General features: G+C 43.5%; 1 protein-coding gene across 21 annotated transcripts in view; it reads right to left on the reverse strand.

Moving 5' to 3' along the window:
• Positions 1-779: 779 nt before the first annotated feature.
• The window catches only part of DZANK1 (double zinc ribbon and ankyrin repeat domains 1), a 66,696-nt gene continuing 49,858 nt past the window's right edge, over positions 780-17,617 (reverse strand). For 8 of the 21 annotated variants that reach the window (XM_072736478.1, XM_072736477.1, XM_072736481.1 and 5 more), the window contains 9 exons: positions 15,864-16,071; positions 14,069-14,172; positions 11,812-11,886; positions 9,908-10,004; positions 9,362-9,459; positions 6,471-6,551; positions 5,842-5,969; positions 2,441-2,515; positions 780-2,006 (listed from right to left, as the gene is read on the reverse strand). In XM_072736478.1, the coding sequence (XP_072592579.1) occupies positions 1,883-2,006; positions 2,441-2,515; positions 5,842-5,969; positions 6,471-6,551; positions 9,362-9,459; positions 9,908-10,004; positions 11,812-11,886; positions 14,069-14,172; positions 15,864-16,071 (990 nt within the window). In that variant the 3' untranslated portion in view covers positions 780-1,882. Of the gene's footprint in view, positions 2,007-2,440; positions 2,516-5,841; positions 5,970-6,470; positions 6,552-9,361; positions 9,460-9,907; positions 10,005-11,811; positions 11,887-14,068; positions 14,173-15,851; positions 16,072-17,617 lie in introns of all 21 variants that reach the window. The other 13 variants (XM_072736476.1, XM_026002347.2, XM_026002351.2 and 10 more) reach the window with 3 other exon arrangements.

Consider the following 17,617-nt stretch of genomic DNA (forward strand, 5'->3'; position numbering starts at 1 on the left):
ACCCCATAGGATTTCATCGGAGAGTTCCTGGATTTGAACCTATGTTTTTGCCTCTTAAGTCATTTGTTCACTCCATAAATGAGGTGTGATTGAAACTCAAAGGTGGGCTTTAGTGAAAGGCAAGAGCCCTGGCAGGAGATGTCAGGTGTACACCTTGCCCTTGGGTACAAGGGCAGGACCCTTCCCCAGGCAGTGTGGAAACCCAAGGACAGTGGAGATGTGCTTCCTACACTCAGTGTCTGAAAGTTACCTGAGAGTTCCAAGAGGATAGTTTCTGGAACCTGTGGGTCCATGGGGCCTTCCCTGATCCCTGAGCTCTGGGCAAAGTGGTCTTGAACTCCATTCCTCCCTCTTGAGCGTCGATTCCAGAGCCTGCAGGGGGTGAGCCACAGCAGCATTGGGCTCTACTCCACCTCCCTAGTGTGATGGCTGCAGCTTCACTTCCATCTTTGAAATCTGGAACCTTGTATAGTCACTTCTGTAGCCAGCCCTAAATCAAACCATGAAGGCAGAGGAGTCTGGGGAAGGTCATTTTGTACTGGCTGAGCTGATGCAGTACAAACCACCCCTGACACCAAACCACCTGGTCCCATCCCATTTTTCTCAGGACACTGGTTACCTTGTAGCTGCCCCACAACACAGATGGCCAAGTATGACAGGGGACAGCCAGTGCCACACAACCCCACATGGGGGCCTCGCTTCCAGTGACTCTGCGCCTGTCCTCTCACAGACAGTCACCCACTCGGGGAAGGAAGGGCAGGTAGTGATGACAGCAGTCACTCAATGAAGCCTGTTATTTATTGTGCTGAATTCATCATTCTAAATTAATAAATATTCTATCAACATACTTTAACAGAATCTATTTAGGGACTCCACGATCACAACATTATCACCCGAGGACTGAAATAACACTCTGAAAAAAGAAGTCAAAATTACACATTCCTGCAGATGGCGAAATCAAAGCTTGTTTGTCAACCAAAGAACAAACCACAACAGTAGGAATATTGATGAACTCAACATCAGAGACAACATTTTTAAAATAAACTTAATCTTTAGGTACTAATTTGGAACCACCTACGAGATACATTAAGGAAAAGAACAAGATGCAACACATCGGATGAGTGTGTGGTTTGCTAGTACTTGTCTTAAAGAGGGTAAAGAATATATCCGTTATCTATGTTTGTATTTTATGTATACCCTATATGTACAGATGCATATATTATATACATGTGCTTATATAATCCTATACTATTTCTGGAAAGACACAGATGACACTGGTATCGTTGGTGCCTCTGAGGAGGGGATGTGGGTGGCTGTGGGACAAGGATGGCAGAGTTTTTACTACATAACATTTCATACTTTTTAGCTTTGAGCCATGTGCAATTATTGTCTACTGAAAAATTTATTTTTCAAAAATTTTTAAAGATTTACTTATTTATTTGAGAGAGAGAGAGTGCACACGCTCGCACGAGTGCAGGGAGAGAGGCAGAGGAGAGGGAGAATATTTTAAGTAGACTCTACACTGAGTGTGGAGCTTGACACAGGGCTCAATCTCCGGATCCTAAGATCACAACCTGACCCCAAACCAAGAGTCAGCAGCTTAACTGACTGTGCCACCCAGGCACCCCCTGAAAAATAAAAGAAAATTCTAAAATAAGCAGCAACAAACCCTTAAAAAAACAAATAAACATTAAATTCGTTACTATCCACAGTATACTGGGAAATGCATACATGGTGGCATACAGTGTCATATTGAAAAAATATATATATGAGTTCCTCTCAACCTTAATTATCAAACTGCAAATACACATCTCAGAAAGAAAGAAAGAACAGCCAGAACTGGATGGTTTCTTGCAATTAGGTCCTGTGCAGGCCCTTGGGTCTAAGAATAGTCCAGGCCGAGCTTAGCAGCAAAGAGCGAGGTGATGACATCATCTCCCATTTTCAAAGCCAGGTCATACGCCGTCTGGCCATTCGTGTTCTTCTTTTGGATGCTTGCATTGCATCTGCCAAGGTAACGGGCATGAATAGAAGACTCAGGCACTTGAACCTGATGGCCTGGTTCCTCCATGACACAGAGGCCATTCTGGGAGCCTCCTGGCCCCACCTTCCTAAACCTGTCCCCAAGAGACCTTCCCCCATGACCCCACTCTCACGGGTGGCTCTGCCCTGAGACCCTTAGAGGGGCTCTGTGATTTCAACACATTCAATTGCCAACATTGGCTTCCACTGCATCAAAGTCCTACAACCAAGTGTGTTGGTGGGAGGGCAACATTTTCATTGTGCTTTTAAAACCATTCAGTGCTGGGGACCTACGGTGGCATGGTGGCCTCCATTCACAGGGTTAGTTGTTCAGGAACTAGGGCCTTCTGTAATCATCACAGGTTGGCTAGGGGACCACTGTGGCCTCAGAAGTCTCCCCCAACCGTCAGGAACATACCTCAGTAAAGCAGTGACGCACTCCCTTCCTGCTAGGCCAAGCAGAGCTGCTTCATGAAGAGCTGTATTCTGGAGCCTGTTTGGGGAGGGGGGCGGAAATCATCCTGCTAAAGCTTTTGTAATATAGGATGCTATGGGCACACGGACAAAGTCACACCAGTGACATCAACCCTTCCTTGTCTTTTGTCTTTCCTTTCTCCCTGGTGGCACAACTGTTTGTCATTTCACTCCTCAAGTTCCTTGGGTCTCTATTAGGCATTTGCCATTGGAACGTATATGTATTCACGGGGTTACCACATCTCCTGAGTAGATGTATAGTCTTCCTTCATAACTTCCTCTAAACTGAGAGCAGAGCACACATTCTATTTATGAGGTGGGGAGAGGCTAGATTTTTCTGTGTAACCACAGTTCAGTTGGGGAAGTAACAAATTGTGACTGCCAACTCTAATTTTGTACGCTGCCCCTCAAACAACATGACTCTAACATGGCAAGGGCACTAGATGGGACACCCTCTTCTGCTTCGGAGCAGAGGTGATACCTATGAATCTGTTCTTCTGAGTAGCTTGGTATTCTATTACCAGACCTTCTAGAATGTGTTTTGCACAGCAGATACATTGTGGTGTTCTGCAAATTTGTATTTTAAAGAAATTCTACTATGAATGAACAAACTACTTAAATCTAAGTATCATGTTGGATGAAGGTACATCTGCTTTTTGTGAATCGTGGAGTACCTACTAGAATTAATCTCCACAGTTGAACCCTAAGAAGCAGACTGATAGTTACATTCACCCCTCCTGGCTACTGGGACAGAACTAAGAGAAAAAATGTTTGAAATTGCTAATGAAGGAGAGTAGCTGTTGTCCAAAAGCAAACGGCACTTCTCTTTGCCCTTCTCCTAGTAAGACTTTGAATCTATGTTTCTGAAATCTGTTGATAAGAGGAATCAGTTTTGGTGGAGGATGTGTACTTCTCCTTAGCCATCCCTTTGTGTTGAATATGAGTGTATTCTGGTAGGAAAGATGCAAACAGGGATCCCTGGGTGGCGCAGCGGTTTAGCGCCTGCCTCTGGCCCAGGGTGCGATCCTGGAGACCCGGGATCGAATCCCACATCAGGCTCCCGGTGCATGGAGCCTGCTTCTCCCTCTGCCTGTGTCTCTGCCTCTCTCTCTCTCTCTCTGTGACTATAATACATAAATAAATTAAAATTAAAAAAAAAAAAAAGAAAGATGCAAACAATGGAAACAGGAACACTAGGGTGGGGCTTTCTGCTACCTGCCAAGCTACTGGGAAGTTTCCTTCTATAGAGTTTCCTTGTGTAGAAGTTTTGTGTATAGAGACCACCTAGGCTGCTTCTCTCCACTAATCAAACAAGCTAGGGTGGGGGGACACTTTTTAAATCCTTATTTGCTAAGGATCAATTCACTGAACCTCTTTTGTAGGAAAGCCAGATCTCTGGATGGCTTGTGCCTCAACAGCTATAAGATGGATGGAGCCCTGAGGTCATATTCCTAGATCTATAGAGGTCCAGCCGGGGGTAGAGGCCAGGCTGACCAGGTCTAAACACTGTGAACTAACAAATATAAAGCAGATTTAGCAGAGTTGGCTCTTGGTGGAAAAATCTGCTTTCTTCTATTGGCATAAACTAAAATGGAAGAAGAGATCTCTATGCTCTATTTTGAGGGAGGGCTTCTGGTCTAGCTTTCCTCCCTCCCCCTCCATGTGAGCTAAATTTTGCTAACTATGCTAATGCAGTGGGAGTGACATCGGGCTATTACACACCATTCAGACAGATGGTACAACCACTGAATTAGACTTAGTAAAGATGGATTGAGATCACATGTGGATAAATGTCAATTTATAGAATGGTAAAGAAGAATGGAAACTGAGGAACACCAAGGAAAAACAGGTAATCTGTTCCATGTCCAGAGTAGTTTCGTCCTTTCAGCTGGACTTTTCATAAGGCTAGGACACAACATACATAAGATTTTGATGTGAGTCAAAATCTGCTCAAGAGATTTTGTATCAGCCACACACATTATACATAAAGTGCTTCAAGAAAAGCTTGTCTGAATCGTACAAATATAAAGTATACCTTAATGCAAAACAAGGTGGTGTTATCTTCATGAATAATGATAACCCAAGTGTAGGATAAATGGAGAAGCTCACAATGTGAACCCTAAGAAAAGGTGAGCAAGTAAATTCCAGCCACCAGATATGTACACCAAATGTACCAAACATTCTGCTATAAAATAAAACTAAAAAAGGGATTGTGACTACCTGATACGCTGTCCTGTTGGGCAGAAACATAAAAGTGCACATAGAAAAATTAACAGGGATATATTTTGGATAAAAACACTAGCAGACATTTTGAGACAGAGGAAAATAGAAGCAAAGCTCTTTAACTTTGGCCCCGTGTGCCAGCTTGACGTACTCAGCAGTGGGATCTCTAACAGGCCTCAATCTGGTCTCAGTAATAGGTCAGGGGTAGCAGTGTCAGATGGCCCTGCTGCAGCACCGCCAGAGAACTTCCAGTTTGGCAACTTGGTTGGCCCCATATAAGCGGTTAACAAGTGGAGCCTGTTCTCAAGGAACTCCCCACCCCACATTTCCAAAGTAATTTGCAAAAAAACAATAGAACTACAAAGCTGGGAGAGGTAGAGAGGCAGGACAGCCCCAACACTAGGGAAGTGACAGAAGCATGGAGGGGACCTGGATCTGTCCATCCTGCTTCACAGCTGGGGAAACCAAGGCACCAGATCGTGTAGGGAACTCAGATGTGCAGGGTCATCCCCAGTGTGTGAGCATCCAGAGACAATTGGTAAGGTTTTCTTTCTGCAGTAACTTTATGGGTACATTTCCACAGGGAATACACTGGGCCCACTCCTCTCTTAGTGATCTCAACAGTTCAGACCATGATGAAAATGTTACTTACCATCCCAAGGGCGAAGTAGGACCTGCCTGGCCCGCAACAGTGTAAACTCCTGAGTTAACAAAATGTATCATCATTTATAAGTGCTACAATAAACTTGGCAATTCAATAGTCCATTTAAAAGTTTGTTTAGGGCACCTGGGTAGCTCAGTGGTTGGGCATCTGCCTTCAGCTCAGGAAGTGATCCCGGGGTCCTGGGATCCAGTCTTACATCAGGCTCCCCACAGGGAGCCTGCTTCTCCCTCTGCCTATGTCTTTGCCGCTCTCTGTGTCTTGCCCAAATGGGGAAAGTAGAGGCAGTTAAGTCTCTTATTAAGGTCAAAATGGGTTAAAATGGCTCCTGAGTGGTTCAAATTGAGGGGGGCATGTGCGTGGATTGACTCTGCTCCAGCAGAGCCCCACAGTGGCCACTGGCTGCTGGCCGCTGGCCGTGACACCACACCTGGGTTCTCCTTCCACTGGATCTTACTTACAGGCCCCACTGCTGCTCGGTGTCTGCTCCTCTCTGCACGAGAACTGGAATCACTTCATGGTGCTTATTCACAACAGCCACGATTATAACGGGTCGCTCTTCGCCATCCCTGCAGTTAGGATCTGCTCCCTGCAGCATAAGAAGGACGAACTTGCCACGAAACCCTGCTCTCAGCAGCATCCAACTGCCATCCTACGATGCATAACAAACATGCCTGGCAGAACTAAAGTGCTTTCAGTCACAAGAGAAGAGAATCAGGACACCCAAGATCTAACCGGTAACAGACCGAGCCGCAAGCCACTCCTGCTCCCCTTATCAGGAGGGGTAGGCACCCAGAGCCTGACTACTTTAGGAAACAGGAAGGTCACACAGAGTCACACACCAGGGATTCTGTCCACCTTTATGCACATTATTTGGGCTCATATGACTTTTTCCTTTGCTATAAAAACTGGCAACCAATAACCATTAATGTCAAGTTCTTAACTGGCCATTAACTCCACTTCCAGGCAGTTTTAAATGAAATGGCACCGTGGTTATCACAATACGGAGCAAGACTCCCATCTGAAAGAGACAGAGGTGCACCAAGAGGCTGAAATCCTCAGAGAGACTTGTTTTTGGAGTTGCACTGACCTCATCCAGCAGCTGTTCAATCACAGAGACTCTCCCTTCCCCTGTGGGTCCGACTTCCTTCAGCAGGAGCCTGTTTTCAGGCTGCAGGATTATACAACAAGGTCAATTCCATCACCACAAAATATTACTGTGCCCCCTGCCTGGACTCAACACTCCAGGCAAATATTTCCTCTCCGAGGTTGAGTTCTGAGCCCCAGGGACAGGTAACTGTGAGCTTGTGCATGTGTGCATGTGCATGGTTTTCAAAAGCCATCAGCACTAATAAACCCAGCTAATGTAAATCTTGCTGGTCTCTCAAACCTTGTCTTGGGTAAGGATACTACACTGACATGGTTTATATTTATTAAGACAGGGATGCAATGAGAAACCTCACCACCCCAGAAACCCCACACTAGTTTTATTACTATTTATTACTATATATAGTCATAAATATATGTATATATTTATATATATGAATATATGCTTTTCCTAAAAGCAACCAGGTGAATCCTAAAATTTATTCTGCACACTTTATGAAGTGTTCAGAATCAGTCAAAGTATAACTGTTCAGAAAATGTGCTCACCTGAATGAAGCATGAGTAAATTGGTAGTCAACTTTTGTCTGGGGGAAAAAAGCTCTCACCTATCATCAGAAATCTGAATAATTTATTATATGCTCTATTTTCAAAATGTGATGAAATTCCCCTTTATATATAATCTTTCTTTATGCATAAAGGATTGTAAATTCTTGTTGCTGCAAGGCTGAAGAGGCCATCTGGAAGGCAGGAGACACTACTTTTAGTATGCTTCTGCCACTGGACCTGAGGGTGACTTGGGGTAATCCCAGGACTCCCATTTTCCTGTCTGCAAAGTAAAAATAATATATCTACCTCCTCCTGGCTCTCTGGAGAGCCATTAGGATGAGGACATAGGTCAAGGCCTGTGAGACTTCCAAAAAAAGATCCTGGATTCAGGCCATGTCCCTTCTGCCCCCTACTCTAGAGTGATTAGCTTGGAACAAGGTACTCTAATAGTGAATCCTCAGGGAGTCTTAGGGGGCACACTTGTTCTTAATTCCACTCCATATGGAGAACTATACCAGAAGGCACTTGAATGTCAACCTCAAGAGGTCTGAGATCTTTATAGCTTTTGTTCATGATTTATTTTCATTACCAAGAACTGTGCTTGGTATATGTGTGCTCCAAATAACCACTGAATGAGTGAACCACTGAATGAGTGAACCACTGAATGCTGTTATTATTCGTCTGATATTTATCCTTTAAATACAAATGAGAAAATAAAAGCACACAGCAATGGGAGATTTGAGTCACATACAGAATAAGTGGGTGGAGTCTCCAAAACTGTTAAAGTTTATGCAACTGTATACTTCTCTTATACTCATTGACAATACTTTGGAGAAGGCCAAGAGTACAAGGAATCATAAGCAATATAGGCTAATGTAATTCTAAGGTCTCCTTCCCAAAGTAATTGGTGTTTATGACATGCAAAGCATATGGTTGGGAAAAAAACAAGATGAGGTAATAAATGACCCATCTTTGGAGAAATCTTGATACAAACTGGGTGCCAGTGTGCGCACCTCCAGGGGTGCACTGCGGGTCTGGCTTTACTGAAGGTGGAGGAGAGAACCCACATGTACCCATCTCCACCTCAGAGGAGATCTAGGCTTTGGGCTTGTTGCTAAGAACATCTGTCCTTCCTACTGCAGCTGAAGAGAACCAACTGAAAGGCAAGGTGGGGGCTGAACAAGCATACCCACTGTCTCTTTCTCCAAAGGTCCAGTTAAAAATGTTCGTGGTCTATATTTTTGAAAAACAAAACTCTTAACAGCTGTGGGAAACTCTGGAAGGATGCCAGCAGTGAATCGGGAATTGTGAAGAATTCCAAAGACTGAAAGTAGCTGGAATCTGACTGAAAGGGAAAACAAAGCAAAGAAAAACCAGCCAAAGATGCCAGAGATAGAAGTATGTTCCCTCCAGGGAGCCCTGCAGCTCAGTTAATCCACATGGAAGGCTGGTGTTGGACACAGGCTGGATTCATGAGCATTCTATGAAAGGGCTTTGTTGTTAAGTGGTGTCCTCCTCTCCCTCCTGTGCTCTCTGCTTAAACCCTGATAACTCTTTTCCAGAGTTCATGATTTGCCTAACAAAGTCTTCTACTGGGGAGAACTGGGTGCAAGAAGGGCAGAGCCCAGACCTCTGTGACAGACACAGGGAAAGAGAGTAAGGAAGACAGCTCCATCCAGGAATGAAACACCCTAGAGCTCTTCACAGCACAATCACCACCTCCAGAGGAAAGGCAACTAAGAGAACCCCAAGGCTTTCTCCTGTCCTCTGCCCAAAAACCCTCCAAGGAGGTCTGCCACACAGATTCCCATCCACCCCCTCAGAAAGCTGAAGCCTGAACACCCATGGCAGGCACTGGTGCTACTCAAACTAGCCCTTCACTTGTCAACATGACCTGGCAACCAAGGATCATCACATACTTGAGACCAACCAAAAACATGACAGAAAAAGATGGACAGACAGAACTGACCTCAGAAGAAACAGAGGTGATTTGGGAAACTAACAAGAACTTTAAAATAATTCTAATTCATAATCTTGACATATTTTAAAGGATTCCATAAAATAAAAATATACTTATAAAAAAGGAACAGAAAATGAAAAAGTATTCTTCCATTTAAAAAATCTCAAAGTAGGGCCACCTGGCTGGCTCAGTCAGGAGAGCATGCAGCTCTTGATCTCAGGGTTGTGAGTTCAAGCACCATGTTGGGTGTGGAGCCTACTTTAAAAAAAGTAGAATAGAATAGAATAAAATAAAGTAAAATAAAATAAAAAATCTCAAAGTAAAACATTAAACAGACAAGCCTAAAAAGGACAAAGGAGTATACATACTGTGAGCTGCTCCTTTTCTTGAAATTTTTTGGTCTTGAAATTCTTTGTCCTCTTGACTTTTTCAATGGTATCTGAGGTGCTCTGGCTGTAGTCACTTACTGAAATGATAGAGTCAAGGACTAAGACGATGCCCCCCTACCACTCCCCACATATAAAGAACTATCTTACTAGCATGCCCCTCAAGAGGTCAGAAGAATAGAATGGCTTTAAAAGAAGTGTCTATGGGATCAAATCTCACAAGGACTCCCAGAGCCACTTATCTCAGTCCAGGCAGGGCCAGAGGATGAGTGGGAAGGCGGGGAATATAAGGGGACTATAGTTTTTAGGCCCAAAAGAACACTCCCCACAACTTCTCTTCCCAAGGTGTGTGAAAGAATTAAAAAATCTCACTCCTATCTTCAGAGATGCCAGAAGAGTAAAATGACTGGAACATTAAAGTAAGATGCGTGGTTGGGCTGGCAAATTTCAAGCAACTGCCTGCCATCCTTGCCAGGTCAGTGTGTTTCTGGTCTATCATCTTAAAATTACTGTGAGAGTATAACTCACCCAAGCTGGACCTGCTGCCAAATGGCCCATCACCATCCTCGGTGACACCGCTCAGAAAGTGGTTGCTGAAATCCACCGGCTTGCTGAGGTAAAGGTTCTGGGCAAAAAAAGTGTAAGCAGCATGAATGATGAAGCATCTGCGTCCCCACAGAAGAAATACTCTCTCTGATAACCTGTTCCTCTCTTCATTAAGGGCTGCTCTATTTACACAGTCAAGCCCAAACCCAGACATCCTTCCCGACACCTACCTCCCCTCACTGTGATGTTCTGTGTGTTATGCCTCTTAAGTGGCTCCTCGGTCTGGCTCCTCCTTTCTGTCATTATAGCCACAGCCCCCCTCCAGACACCAGACTGACTCCATTCCCAACCGGTTCCTGCCAGCCTACCTTCCAGTTGGCTGCTCCAGTCATCTTTCTACAATTTATAAGTAATAGCATTCTCCTCCTGCTTAAAACCCTCCATATCTTGGAATTAGGGTGGCAAGATGGAGAAGCTCAGGCTACTGAGTTTGAATCCTGGTTGTATCACTCATTAGCTTAGCGACCCTGGAAGAAGGTGGCTAAATTTCTCTGTACCTCAGTTTCTTCACCTGTAAAGTGGACATAGTAGACCTGAAAGGGATGTTGTGAAAGTGAAACGAGGTAAAATGGAGGCCTATACAATTAGGATAGGTGATCCACAGTCCAGACCTGGAATTCTTTATCCACCTGGACTGATCCCACAGTGTGACATCCTGCCGCCACCCTCACATGGCTGCCTCTCTTGCCGCAGGGAATCACCTACTGCTGCCTAACACTAGAACACACAGGCTGAGAAAAAATACAATAAACCTGGGGATTATTACTCTACTTCTATCTGATAGATAGCATGTTGGAGATGCTCTCAGTGCCCACCCCGTTCCCCTAACTGATTAGCAACACCTCCCAGCTTCTGGGTTGGCTGCTAACACCTCACAGCTGGCCAACTGCCTCCACAGATGGGTGCCATCTTGCTCTAGAGGTTACGTCCCTCCTTTTCTTGCCTCAACTGAGACAACCTGGTGGTGTGATGCACCTTCAGGGCTCCTCATGGATCAGGCTAAAGCTAGACCTTATGTACGACCACTCAGCCCCTCCCCCTGCCTTGTCTCATGTGCCTTACTCCCCTTCTCCTCAAGCACTTCCCTGACCCACATTCTGCCTAGCCACACAACCAAAAACATGGCCTTTAATGCTTTACCTGACTTCAAAACACTTTCACGTGTGTCAGTGTACCTCAGTTTCCCAGCCTCTGAGTTAGGCAGTGCTCGTGTGTCTGTCCTAATTTTAAAGACACTGCTAGCCCCCTGCTGGGCACACAGCTGGGGCCTGAAAAATGGTAGTCCCCATGCTTTTCCTTGCCTTCTGTACCCATCTTCTCAACCACTCATTCTTTTATATATTCTGCCTTCTTGTCCAATGAAACTAAAGCTACTGGTATGAATCAATTAATGTTGTCACACACTACAGGCACTGTAGCAAAGTTCCAGTCATCATAGAAGAGGGTAGATTGAGGGAGACAGAACCACAAAGTTTGGTTTATTTCTTATAGGCAAATAGGTGAAAATACACACAGGAAAGGATTTTTGTCAGTCTTTCACCTATACTCAGACTTCAGTGAGCATAAATAAGCCTGAGAACCAGTGGACCCACAGAGTAGGTAGTAGTTCCTGTTCTTATTACACCTTTATGTGCCTGAAACCTGGCTTCTCTGAGCTTTAGTGCAGTTATTCTTTTTCTGATATTGCTGGCCTTTAGTCAAGTTTTATAACATTTGGAATTTATGCCTTCTTGGGACTACACACAGAAGCACTTTGATATAGTATAAGCTACAATTTACTAGTTCAGTCAATTTTTAAATGAACAGCTGCTAAAGGTTTTACTCACCTTGTTTGATACTTGAATATAATTCAGCCGGATGCTAACTTCATAGCCATCTTCGTGGACAGTAGCAGAGATAAGCTTTTAAAAAAGTATTAGAGAGAATTCACAAACACGCACATGGGACTTAATGTCCTGAGCAACAGCCAAGAAATCTTGAGGTGTTAATCTTGAGGTGTTAAACTGCAAAATTAATCAAATATTTAATGAACTCAAAAGAAGGCAAGAAAAAAGAAACAAAGGAACAAAAACTAAGTGAAACAGAGTACGAACAGCAAAATAGTAGACACAAATTCAGCCAACTCTATAATTCCATTAATTGAAAATGAATTAAATTAACATTCCCATCAAAGAGTAGAGACTGCCAAACTGGGTAAGAAAGACCCAAATTAATACTCTAAAGAGACACACTTTGGGATCCCTGGGTGGCGCAGCGGTTTGGCGCCTGCCTTTGGCCCAGGGCGCGATCCTGGAGACCCGGGATCGAGTCCCGTGTCGGACTCCCTGCATGGAGCCTGCTTCTCCCTCTGCCTGTGTCTCTGCCTCTCTCTCTTTCTCTGTATGACTATCATAAAAAAAAAAAAAAAAAAAAAAAAAAGAGAGAGAGAGACACACTTTAAGTTTAATCAAGCCATCTGGCTGGATGTCATCACCCAGGTGTCCTGAGGGGCCAAAACAAGGCCAAGTATCACAGTTGAGCAGCTTTCTTTGTAAGTATCAAGAGGAAATTTCTATCAAACAGAGGTCAGCAAATACTTTAAGGATCAGATAGTAAATATCTTAGTTTTTTGGGATTTTTATGGTCATTGCCATTGTAGCACGAAAGCAGTTATGGACAAGAAGTAAATCTAATAAAACTTGATTTACAAAACTGGGTGGCAGGCCTGATTTGCCCCACATGCCATAGTTTGCAGATGCCTGGATTAGGGCAAAGAATGAATAAACCACCAAAATAGATTATCAAAGGAAACTGAGCAATACTTGACAATGAAATAGCTTCAGTGTTGGCCTATTTGGTGGCAGAGGATCAAACGGTGATTTTCAAAGTTTCCTTCTAGTGTCATGACATATGGAAGAGGTCCTCTCACAGAGCTCTTTATAATGACTTGTAATGCTAGAAAAAGAGCATGGAACCCAGGGGCTGACAGACCCGCTTCAAATTGTAAATCCCCCGAGACTCATCAGTGCAGTCCTGGGCAGGTCACCAAACTTCTCTGAGCCAGTTTCCCTGGGTGCCAAATAAGGCTTGTTCTGATTATCTACTGCAGCATAAAAAAACCACCCTAAACTTAGCAGCACTAAACAACAACCATTTTATCAAGTTCATGGTTTCCAACAGGGCATAGCAGGGATAAACTATCTTTGATCCACGTGTCTGACACCTTACCTGGGAAAACTCAAATGGCTACAGCTAGCTGCATGATTGGAAGCTGGAATGACCTGGACTTCCATTACTCATCTGCCTGGCTCCTGAGCCAGGATGACTCAAGGACTGGGTTCAGCTAATGGCTGCAGAGGGGTGCTCATACCTGGGCCATTCCATGGGGCTTAGGCTTCTCATGGCAGGGGGGCTGGGCTCCAAGAAGGAGCTTTGGAGGGGAGCCTGCCAAATAAGAGAGGAAGCAGTGCAGTCTCACAGGACCACACCTGGGGAGTCCCGTAGCCCAACTGCCTGCCACAAGCCCATTCACATTTGAGGTGAGAAGACAGTGACTCTACTCTTTGAAAGGGAAGACTACCAAAGAATTTGTGGCCATTAAAAAAACAAAAACAAAAACAAAAAAACGCTGCAAAGGTAATATTCCTACCTTGTAGGTTTGTTATGAGCACTTGAGATGGATGAACACAATGCATATAGTGAGGGCATCGTGAAATGGCAACTCTTATGATTACTATTGCTGCTAATATAGACTGGATTGACATTTGGCTAGGCTGAATTCTTCTGGTTTTTTTTTTTTTTTTTTTTTTTTTTTTTTAGCTCTGAGCACCAGAATCTCCATAGAATGGGGCCTCTAAAAGCATGTAATGTTCACAATTTACTATCTTAGGCCAGGTACCCAGAAGCAGACTCTGAGACAAGGTTCATGTGCAGGTGATTTGTTAAGGCTGCTTGCAGGGGAGGACAGTAAGCAAGGCGGAAAGCAGGACAGGAAAGGGAAAAGAGCCAAGTAAAGTGCAGTTTCAGATGAATTCAGTGGAGGGGAACTATAGCCTGATCTCATGGGACTCTCTGGTGTGGAAATTCCATCCAGAGCTCACCCACCTTTCCCATTCTGGGTTCTGCAATCAAGGCCCGGAATTCAGGGTTGTTCTGAGCATAAGACCTGAGGTGGGCAGAGATATGATCCAACTGTTTTCTCCAGTATCCTAAAGAAAAAGAGAAACCCATCCTCATGGATAAGTCTTCTGAAGCCAAGAGAGAAAAATGCCCATGTGCAACATGCATTCTCAGAGAGGTTATTTTCCTTTGCCAAACTTTGTGATAATTTTTACTTACTGAAACTCAACTATGTACCAGAATAAGTTCCATTTTGGTTCCCAGGGTTTTTTTTTCCCACACATAATTAACCAGAGAATATTACAGAATCTCAAAATAACATATTTTGATGGCCACACTTGGGGTCTTTTTCTTTTATTCTTTTAAAATTAACCATATTGAGAGGTGCCTGGGTGGCTCAGTCAATTAAATGTCTTCCTTCAGCCTAGGTCATGATCTCAGAGTCCTGGGATCAAGCCCTTAGGGCTCCCTGCTCAACAGGGAGTCTACTTCTCCCTCTCCCTCTGCTTCTCCTCCACCACTCATGCTATTGCCATCTCTTCCTCTCTCTCTCAGATAATAAATAAAATCTTTTAACAAATAAAATTAACCATATTGAGATATAACTTTTAAGTGTACAGATTGAGTTTCAGCAAGTGTATATACCCTGATTAATATGAAGGACACTTCTATCACTCCAGAAAACTCCCTTGTGCCCCTCCGCAGTCTGCACAGGGCTTGAAACACATTTGAATTCATTCATTGCTACCAGTTAACACTTGGGAGATTTTGCATAACTCTGGATTTCTGGTCTCTCATGTGCAAGAGATAAACATATAGGAAATGTCTAGAGCAGGCAAATCCATAAAAACAGAAAGTAGATTCGCAGTTGCCAGGCATCTGGGAGAGGAGATGTGGGGAGTGATTGCAAAAGGAATACTGGGTCTACTTTTGGGGTAATGGAAAATGTTCTGGATGTAGAGTCATGATGCTTCTGTACTGCTCCTAATATACTAAATATCACTGAATTGTACACTTTAAAATGGCTAAAATGGTGAATTTTGTTATGTGAATTTAGAATGGTAAACAACAACAAAAAAAAGATAATGGCAGATAGCTATAATGACACAGACTAACAACATTTCTACTGTAAGAGTAGCAATCCATACATGCTATTTGATGTACGGACTAGACAATGGAGCTATAAGTCAAAACATCAGAGTCCTGGGGCACCTGGGTGGCTCAGCTGGTTAAGCAGCCAACTCTTGCTTTCGGCTCAGGTCATGATCTCAGGGTCCTGGAACGGAGCCCCACGTCAGACTCTATGTTCAGTGGGGAGTCTCTCTTTCAAGTGGGGAGCTTGGAATTCTCCCTCTTTCTCTCTCTGCCCCTCCCCACTCTCTGAAATAAATAAAATCTTTAAAAATTTTTTATTTTTATTTTTAAAGATTTTATTTATTTATTCGTGAGAGACACCCAGAGAGAGGTGGAGAGATAGAGGGAGAAGCAGGCTCCCTGCGGGGAGCCCAATGTGAGACTTGATCCCAGGACCCTGGGATCATTCCCTGAGAGATGCTCAACCCCTGAGCCACCCAGGTGCCCCTAAAATTTTTTTAAAAATAAAAACATCAGAATAGTAAAAGTTTAAGAGCTATATAATACAAATGAAAAATTACCTAAAGAAAAACAGTGGAATTTACTTCTTCTGTATAGAAATAAATCTGAAGGAAGAAAAAATGCAATTTTCTTTCAAAGAAAGAGGGAGATACCCCCTGACAAGAATGTATACCTTTTCCCTCACCTCTTCCTGGGCTGACGGCTGTGAGGAGAGGTTTATGGTCACTCATTTTCTCCTGCCTCTGCTTCTGAGAAGCCATTTCCAGTTCCTTTTTGGCTAGCAGAGTGCCAGATGGGTAGAACAGTCCAGTAGTCTGTGTGCTCACATTCTTCCAAGTCCCAGCATTAGGTCTGGATAAAGGAACCCTTGGGGACTGCGAGGCAGATTGGGGCTATAAGCAAGGCAGAAAACATAAAATACTGGAATATAATTTAATTAATTCTTCATATTACTTATAGAAAGGAATTCTATCAGAAGTAAAAATATCCCCAAGAAACTGCACTTTGAATTAAAAAGAGGTTTTCAGCCCTTGCCTCACCTTCCTTGCTTCTGTCTCTCCCAGCAACTCCCAGTCTGATCCATAAAGCCAGCCTCATCTGCTCAGACATTTACTATCTCAAATTCAGCTAATCAACTGAACTGATATTCTCTGTCTTGCTGCCTGAGGCCTGAAAGATATCTAACCTCTCACTTCTACAATCCAACGGAGCATAGACTTTACTGTTCATCCACATGCAACCACTGGTCACCAATATTTTCTCTGAGATGCTTCTGCGCCTGGATGTGGGAACTTGAGAGGACCATCATGTAAGGTTACATAGGTTGTACACTGCACAACATCACTGCTTCTAAAGGAATACCATTCACATGGTGGGTATTACATATTTGCAAATTCATTAGGACAATTTTTCTGGTAGATGAAAGAAAATGTCTTTCTTACAAAATTAGTATATTATGATCAATTTCCAAAAATCTCAGTCAAGTGTCTTGAGGAAAGAACCCTCTGTCTCATTTGCACAAAGGTTCTACATGGGCTATTGCAGTCTCAGGATCCATAAATCTCAGTCTGGGTTAAGAAGGGCTATAAGCCCCCTAAAAATGAATGCACAGCTGCTGAGTACATGTGCATCCTCTTTAATAACTATCAATCTTCAGGATCCCTGGGTGGCACAGTGGTTTGGCGCCTGCCTTTGGCCCAGGGAGCGATCCTGGAGACCCGGAATCAAATCCCACATCGGGCTCCCGGTGCATGGAGCCTGCTTCTCCCTCTGCCTATGTCTCTGCCTCTCTCTCTCTTTCTCTGTGACTATCATTAAAAAAAAAAAAAAAAAATCAATCTTCAAATTCTTCTAATGAACAACTAAAAAAGAAACCTGAAAAGGTTTTATGTAGCTTAGAGAAATTTATAAAAGGTTAATACCAAGCTGGTTAGAGATTAAGTCCTTCTGAAAATAACCCTTTAAGATTTTCCTTAAACTGTGCGCTGTTCTTATAAATGGCAAAAACAATTTATTATGCCTGATACAAGTTTTCTAAAATATAAAAGATCAGGAGCAAAGTTCCTGGTAAGCCACATATGAAATTCACGAGAAGTATGTTTGTATCATGTATTTTAAATCCAATTCTCTGGCAGCCCTGGTGGCGCAGTGGTTTGGCGCCGCCTGCAGCCCAGGGTGTGATCCTGGGGACCCTGGATCAAGTCCCAAGTCAGGTTCTCTGTATGATGCCTGCTTCTCCCTCTGCCTGTGTCTCTGCCTCTCTCTCTGTCTCTCATGAATGAATAAATAAAATCTTTAAAAAATAAAAAATAAAAAAATAAATCCAATTCTCCCTCGTGACATTATATTGATTTACATTATTTATATTATTAGTCTTGCAAATGCAATTAGACCTCGGTCTACTACAGATCAATCTTTGGATTCTGAAGAAATCACTCA

This window comes from Vulpes vulpes, chromosome 14 (assembly GCF_048418805.1).
Source record: "Vulpes vulpes isolate BD-2025 chromosome 14, VulVul3, whole genome shotgun sequence".
Classification (NCBI taxonomy): domain Eukaryota; kingdom Metazoa; phylum Chordata; class Mammalia; order Carnivora; family Canidae; genus Vulpes; species Vulpes vulpes.